This window comes from Erythranthe guttata, chromosome 14 (assembly GCF_056151865.1).
Source record: "Erythranthe guttata isolate IM_541 chromosome 14, IM_541, whole genome shotgun sequence".
In the NCBI taxonomy this organism is placed as follows: Eukaryota; Viridiplantae; Streptophyta; class Magnoliopsida; order Lamiales; family Phrymaceae; genus Erythranthe; species Erythranthe guttata.
Window position 1 is genome coordinate 5,889,768 of NC_142546.1, and position 8,523 is coordinate 5,898,290.

An 8,523-nucleotide genomic window follows, 5' to 3' on the forward strand; every position below is an offset into this window, starting at 1 on the left:
TAAAAAATGAGTTCAGTTTTAATTAATATTTATTCGATTTCATTAAGCCTATTTAATTATTCAAATTCATATCAATTCGATTTTTTTTCGTCAAATTCCAACTTTATTTTAGTTTGAACATGTGAAGATTTTTGTCAAATTCGAAGTTGGAATGCTAGGCATGTTTTTAGTGTGTGATTTTATGAAAAATTTAGGTAAAAAGAAGAAGTAGAAGAGAAGATTTTAAAGAGAGAAATATTTTTAATTATGTGCAAGATTTGGTAATATTAGTGCGAGATTTAGCATTGCAATTTCAAAGTAAGGGTGCAAATGTAGTTTGAGGCTGCAAAATGACAATTACCTATTTGCCCCTCTAAATCCCCAATCAATATCAGGGTTTTACCGGCTCCCACTCACATGAAGCTTTCCGTTGTCAATGGCGGACCATGAAATCAATCTGCAAATAGAAAATGGAAAAGAAAACGATTACGGCGTGTTATTGTACTACAAGTACGCAGCAATTCCCGACCTTCAAAACCTCTTCGATTTCTACCATTCAAATTGCACTTCCCTCTCCCTCCTCGGCCGCGTCCGCCTCTCCTCCACCGGAGTCAACGTCACCGTAATCCCCGTTTTTTTTTCTTCCAAAAAAAAAAAATAAAAAAAAAAAAATAAAATCATTTTTTTCCTCTCAATTTTCGCCATTTTTTTATGATTTGCAGGTTGGCGGGAGATTGAGGGCGTTGGAGAAACACATTGAAGCAGTGAAATCAAATCCTTTGTTCGAAGGGACTGATTTCAAGCTCGCTTCCTGCCTTGAGCCTGTGGATAATCAAGTCGCAAAAGAATGTGGATTCACTTCTCTCTCTATCCGGATTGTCAAGGTTGTATTCAAATTTAGTTTATCTGCTTGCAGTTTTTGTTAATTTTAAAGGCTGTGGATTTCTGTGCAAAGCAACTTGGATAAATATATCATTATATGGAACTGTATTCTGTGTTCATGAATTGTTTAAATTTATTGCTTAATGGTTCAATCATTTGTTGTCTGTTGATTATAGAGATCGAACTCGAAAGCAATTTTATTGCTTTTTCTGCTGTCAGCTATGTATTCAGAATTGTTTTATCTCACCTTGATTGAATTTCCTGCCTATATGTTCAACCACAGCTGTTTTACATAGCAGTTTCCAGTAACTGTACAAGTTCTTAAACTGTGGGTTGAAGGGGCAGTTTTGAGTTTAAATATATTTAGCAAAATTTTAATGATGTTCATAAAACACGGTAAAAGAATCTAGTGTTAACCGCAAACCAGAAGAACTGTTGTGGGGGAAGATAGATACATGTTATCTCACATTTCTAATAATAAAGATGACAAATAGGATTGTACATCTGATTGCGATATTTATACCCGCCCAGATAGTATTGAATTGTTGTTACAATGAAACTTTGGTAGAGAGTCACAGAGTATTGACTTAGGCCTGGAAGCTTGTCTCATGGATTTGTACACGGGAGGTCGATCAAGATCTTTTTATGGTCCGCCCTAATTTAGGGAAGAAGTTCCTATAGATGCTTCTGTGTGAATATATTAGATAAAGAGTAGTTAAAAGTCGGATATATTGGTTTTGTGTAACTTTTGGTCCAGATAGTTGTCGGAATTGGGTAAGATGGCCCAATTAAGGATGTCTACTGGGAGACCAGCGATGAGAATTTACCTAAACGAGAGTCTAATCATTTTCAACTATTGTAACTTAGAATCAAGAGTTAAAGTCGAGTCTTATTCCCTCGAATTCATTGTTGACCAAAATTAAGTGTCTATAAGATGACGCTCTTTGTCATGCTGTTTTGGAATAATGTCTTCTTCGTGAATGAGAATGCATATAATAACAAAGCAGAAGGAATCTGAAATTAGTGGATTAGAGAAGAGCACACTTAGCATAATCTTGGTTAATATAGAAGTGCAAAGTAGATTTGGTTCCTTTATCTTTTTGGGTGGGTTGGGTTGCGTATGCGAGGATCAATTTATGCGGTAGTTCTGATTTTCTTGAGTGTGTGTAAGCATATGTTCTGACGGGAAAAGATGCGCATGTGGCCTCTGCCCATCCCCATTATAATATTACGAAAGTCAAATTGCGCCCTAGTTGGTCTATTTAATATTTTTATCTCAAAAAGGTCTCTTTGTTGCCTGAGCGTTTTACTCTATCTAAACTGGTTGGGTTTTGCAGAATCATCTGCTTTATTTCCCTCATATTGAAGCTGAAGCAGGTTGTCATACTGTCCATAGGAATTGGTGACTTTAGGTTCTCATCTCTTGTTGAAGTCCCCGGAGATTTCAAATGCTGGAAGGCATCTCTCTGCAACTGAATTTCATTCCGTTCTTCAAAGTGCTGGTATTTATTGTTCTATTGATTCATGAGTTTCTTTTCTTTCCCCCTTTTCCCAAGTTCTTTGTACGTAGTTCAGTTGCTTGGTTTTGGTCCTGAGAAATGAAATTCAATAAAAGTTATATACCTGAGATGATATGAGAGTGCCTCGGCTTCCATTTTATGCTGAATGATAAATCGCAAAAGTTTCTTTCTAGCCTTTCAATATTGAACTTTTTGGTTACATTCCAAGGGAATTGTCAAGAAAAAAGTCCCTTTCTAGCCTTTTAATATTGATTTTTTTGGTTATTTTCCCAGGGAATGGTCAAGAAAAAAGTTCTGGTTCTGACAAAAAAATGATACTTTTAGATGCAAGAAACTTGTATGAGACAAGAATCGGGAAGTTTGATACTCCAGATGTCAAAACTTTGGATCCAGAAATCAGACAGTATAGTGACTTGCCGTTGTGGATAGACAACAACTCTGAGCAATTGAGAGGAAACAATATCCTTATGTGAGTTCTTAAACTGAAGCCGACTATGTGGTTCAATTTTATGAAATATATGTTGTTGATTCAATTTCTTTGACCCCAGTGGAGCTGAAGTGTGGCTTGTGCTTGTACTTTTAAGTTTATTTTTTTATTTTTGATATTTCTTCTCTGTTTCATTGGATATTAGAGCTTTTATTGATAAAACATGTGCATTTTCATAATTTTTCAGTAGAGGTGAAATCTTTTATATACCTTGATGCACGCCATGTCTGGTTTCACTGTCATAATGTTTTTGAGTGGTTAAACAAAACAAGGGATTTCTTTTGTTTCTTGCCGAGTACTATGGTTAACTGATAATCATAGTTGTTTATAAACTTGTTCAGAATCCTGTGCCTACTTTTGATTCAAAATGGTTAGGGTACTTGGGTAATATTTTTTTGTGATGTTTGGCCACCACAATAAGTTAACCTTATCGTTGGTAAATCATTATGTTCTTGATCTTCATTAAGTTGACGGGAAGGGGTTTTTTTACAATCCATGTATGGCACTTGTAGAAAATATGGTGATTATTTTCCTCCTTCCTTTGCGATTTTCTTTACTTGCATTATTATTACTATAGCTTTATTGGATTTACTTGTGTAGAACTACCCGATGTCTGTGGTTATGGAATATGGATTATATCTTCTAAACTCCGCTTGCTTTACGATCTCGTACGCATTGATATTTTTCTTTATGTGCTAATGCAGCCTCCTCAATATGTATGAAACATATTTTTATGAATCTATACTCCATTTATTATCATTTGAAGGTACTGTACTGGAGGAATCAGATGTGAGATGGCGTCAGCTTATATCAGATCTAAAGGTGCTGGTTTTGAAAATGTTTTTCAGGTGAGATCATCTGATCACTGAACAATAGCTGCCCCTGTTATTTTGTATATTTTTTTACGGTCCACATCGCTTAATGTGATCATAACTTGCCTTAACAATGGAAATGTAAATGAGCCTGTAGCCAAAAAAATCAATTGCTTGGAATTGGACGAATTAACCTTGAGACTTGAGCTAGACTCTTGTTGTATTATAATAATAAATTATATCCTTAAATTGATTTCTTCGTTCCTTGTGTACAATCATTCAACATCAGGCACCCAAATAATAAGAAGAGGAACTGCTGCTTTTAAGAAGCTAGTGGAACCTCTGCTAATGAACATGTTAAATAGAGACAATAGCAGCTCTTTGGAGTTATAGATATATGCATTTGAATTACGATTTCATGTTTTGTCTTGTTGTGGGAAAGGCTGCTTCGTTTTATTTTTCATGAATTTGCGCCTTAAATTATTTTTCCGAAACTCGAAGGTCATGCATTTTATTCTGTTTATCTGGCCCTAATGAACCTTGGACATACTTCTGTTGTTTCTTGCTTCTCTAGACTCACGGCATTTCCCTCGTGCATAGAACTTGAGTTGACTTTCTGTTTGCATATCTAAGCTTGACCTTTCGGAAACTTACCGCCGTTATCTGCTCAATTAAGTAAAAGGTTACCTGGTCCAGAAACAAAATGTGTAAACTTCTTTTAACCAACCAATCTAATTAGGAAGCCTTGATTATTAGGGTCAAGGTCTAGGGTTCGAATCCTGCTCCTCCCACATACTTGCACATTTTTAACATGATTTAAATTAAAAAAAAAAAAATACTTTTAACCAAAAAAATGGTGAGACTATTTTACTATTGAATCCACTAATTTGACCAGAGATTTGACTCTGCTTGTTCTTGATCACTTTTTGTATATTTCCTTGTGTTTTTTTGTTGTCCCCGTTGAATGTCCATGCGGTCTACCCGTTCTTCAGAATTTTATCTTTTTTGTTTACTCTCTTGTTGGGCTGTTTATCTGAGTGTTTAGACTGAAAAACGTGCTGTTAGGGAATGGAAGTGAAACCATATTTAGTATTCAATGCTGATGTTCAAAGTGGCTGCTTTTCAGTTGTATGGTGGAATCCAAAGATATATGGAACAATTTCCCGATGGTGGATTTTTCAAAGGAAAGAATTTTGTTTTTGACCATAGGTATGATTGTATGTACTTCTCTCTATTTCATAAATCTGACTTACTCTTACTGATATATTGGCGCAGTTAATCCTTTACTATACTTCCAATGCAACTTTCAATTCTTGATTTGCACGGTAATCGGGGTGGTCAACTACCCCTACACATTCTCAGTTATTCTTATGAGGTGTCCTTCCAATTAGAAGTTAGTTTTGATGTACAAGTTATCAAGATCTCGTCAATTCTTATAGACGACCTTTGGCAGTAGCCTAATTAATTTCTCGCAGCATCGGCTAAACAAATGTTCATAATGCTATTTTTAAAGTGTTCACTAAATTTAGTCTGCTTTAAGGAATGAATTTCTGTCTGTGAAGACATTGATTTCGGTAACTTATTTATCCGTCATGATCAATTTGTTCTAGGGTTTCAGTTGGGAGCTTCGATACTAATATCTTGGGAACTTGCCTTCTCTGCGGTGCTTCATTTGATGATTATACTTCACGCTGCCGCTGTACTCACTGTAGGATGCTTGTGTTGATCTGTGATAGTTGTCGGGTATGTTCTATTCACAAAACTCGAACCCTCAAACACACAGCGAAGGTCTAGTGAATAAAATTACGAACTCACAACCAGTTGCTTTAATTATGCACAAAATTATTGCATGGTAAAAGGCCAATTTAAATATATTTGAATTAATTTTTTTGCAGGAAAAGAATTCTTCTTATGTTTGTGAACTGTGCCAGAAAAGTGGCAAGCCAGTCGAGTCAGTTTCCTCCATAGATTATATGTCCGAAGAAGTACTGGAACCAGTATCTAATGATCATAGTTTTTACGTGGATCAAGCCGCAGAATCACCATCTTCTTCATGGACTAAAGGTGAGTCTATTTTAGCATTTTTCAACTGTTTAACATAAAGCATCGTTTGACATTTCTTAATTTAAAAAAAAAAAGAAAAAATACTGGCTCCGTTGTGCAGGACAACATACAGATGTAGTAACTAAACCAATCAGAAAGCTTCGAATTTTATGCTTGCATGGCTTCCGGCAGAACGCGTCGAGTTTCAAAGGAAGAACATCATCATTCGCCAAGAAACTCAAGAACATGGCCGAGTTTGTGTTTATCGATGCACCGCACGAATTACCATTTATTTACCAAAACCACACTTCCGAAACTCCCTTTCCAAACCGTTGCAATAGAAAGTTTGCATGGCTTGTTTCTTCAGACTACGATGATCGAAAGCATGATGCTGATTGGTCGATGGCTAAAGCCCCGTTCGACTCCCTCCAGTACCAGCAGCAAACCGAGGGATTTGACAAGTCCATCGATTATTTAAAGACTATTTTTTCTCAACAAGGGCCCTTTGATGGTATATTGGGATTCTCACAAGGAGCTGCAATGGCTGCTTTAGTTGGTGCAAAAATGGAGAAGCTTAAAGGCGAGATTGATTTCCGATTCGTGATTTTGTGCTCCGGTTTTGCTGTTAATAATATAGCAGACTATGGCGAGGGTTCGATTAACTGTCCATCACTTCATATTTTCGGAAATAAAGAAGGTAAAGATAGACAGATAAATTGCGAAGCAAGTAAAAACGTTGCGTCATTGTTTGAGAAGGGGTGTTCGGTTACTGTCGAACATGACCTTGGTCATATAATTCCGACGAGATCTCCGTACATAGACGAGATCAAAGATTTTCTTCGAAGATTCATGTAGTTGAATTATTGACTTTGCAGAATTCGGGCTTAGTAGTTAATTACCACCGAAAGCTGTATTTTAGTTACTGTTTGTTGATGACTGTATTTTTCTTTTTCTTTTTTCTCTTTGGAGGGGTAAGAGTTCATCAGAAATCTCTTTTTCCATTATTGTGAGATGTATGAGTTGCTGTAATGAGCAGTGGATTTATTGGCTTATTTACGAATTCTCTTTTTAGTTGTTTTTGGAGCTAACTGCGCTTGGAATTATTTTAAGGTGTTTTTATGAAGAAGTTCCTAACCATTTTTATTTTTCTAGGTTCAAGGGTTAGAGTTCTTTCGTCAATACGCTCATCATTTTAATTAAAAGTAAAGTATATGACAAAATTACATCAAATCCTTTATACTCAATTCCTAATTGTAATCCCAATTTAACTTCAATTTAATCATTTTTTACCACAAAAATTCAATTTTGACTTTTCCTTTCTTTAAACTTTTCTTTTTATGAATTTTCCTTTTGCCGTAGGTTTTTGGCTTTGATTTTTCAGAAAAAAATTCCCCTAAAATTTTTATCCATTTTTTTTACGCTCGCTGCAGAACGTTGAATGTAATTGTACTCTCATTAACCGTAATTATACTGTCGCTGACAGTAATTGTACTGTCATTGACAGTACATTTACTGTCAACCACAACAATAGTATTAGTTTGATTTTTTTATTTTTTTTTTATTTTTTTATCCTTTTATTTTGTTTGATTTGTTGATAAGTCAACGTAATTATATTACTGTCGTTGACGGTAAAATTACTGTAAACACAATAATATTACTGTCAACCACGTCAATATTAATTTTTTTTGACCTTTTTGTTTTGTTTGATTTGTTGACCGATTAATGCAATAATATTATTGTATACTATTGTAAAGACCAACATGATGGCGTAACCCGTTGACTAGGAACATGGTTTAACAGTTATATTACTTAACTAAATATCTTATGATTCTACTAGATCAATTATAAGTAATTATAATAACTCTAAGGACTACATCTATATTTATGCAAATGACAAAGGGAGTTTTTTTCTCATTAATACGAAGAAAGATTATTTATTACAATAATAAATGAATGACCACATCCACAAGTTGTCTTGTTGGTCACCTACTCTAACAAAAACGTTCTGAGATATTTTTATTATGAGGGTAAAACTCAATTCAATGTTATTCGTACTCTGCGAAATGATAATGCCAAAGAATATTTGTCCACGGCCTTTCAAACTTACATGCTCCAAAATGGCATTCTTCATCAAACCTCTTGTGTTGACACTTTATCTCCGAATGGAGTAGCTGAAAAAAAAAAAAAAAACAGAATAGTCACCTTCTTGCTTGTGCCCTATTGTTCCAAATGGGTGTTCCTAAAACCTTTTGGGTAGATGCTATTTCAATAACATGTTTTCTGATTAATCGCATACCCTCTTCTGTTCTCCGGCGGGATTCCCTATAAAATTATTCTCCCCAAAATCCTTTTGTTTCCTATTGCACCTAAAATATTTGGGTGTACTTGTTTTGTTTGGTACGCTGATGTTACTTTGACAAACCATAGTTTCCAGTCTTATGATATATCGCAACAGAGGAAGGATGATGATTTGTTAGTTTATACTATCACGTCCTCGGAACCTGTCTTGGCGGTTGTTCCTACCAAACTCCGTATTAGTCAAGTCTATTTAAAAAGACAAGCTCCTCCTAAGTCAGCTACTCCCGAGTCAATTCCTCCCGGTTTAGCTTCTCCCCAATTCAGCTCCTCCTGATTCATCTCCACCAGATCCTTCGTCGTCAGATCCGGTCTTGAGTAATGAACTTTCTATTATTTTACAAAAACCAATAGAAAAACTTGTTTGCAAGAAATACAACACGGTAGGACTTTTTTGCAGGGGGGTGATGTGTAGTAGCATTGGAGATGAAAACAAAAAAGATTT

The 8,523-nt window shown here is 35.4% G+C and overlaps 1 protein-coding gene across 1 annotated transcript; it reads left to right on the plus strand.

The window, feature by feature from the left end:
• The first annotated feature begins 298 nt into the window (after nucleotides 1–298).
• Nucleotides 299–6,826, plus strand: LOC105956596 (rhodanese-like domain protein). Its single transcript, XM_012980448.2, has 9 exons — nucleotides 299–601; nucleotides 702–863; nucleotides 2,258–2,363; nucleotides 2,655–2,850; nucleotides 3,635–3,716; nucleotides 4,807–4,889; nucleotides 5,291–5,423; nucleotides 5,576–5,744; nucleotides 5,845–6,826. Exons 1-9 carry the CDS (start codon nucleotides 416–418, stop codon nucleotides 6,576–6,578), a joined length of 1,851 nt encoding a protein of 616 aa, XP_012835902.2. The 5' UTR covers nucleotides 299–415; the 3' UTR covers nucleotides 6,579–6,826.
• Nucleotides 6,827–8,523: the final 1,697 nt, after the last annotated feature.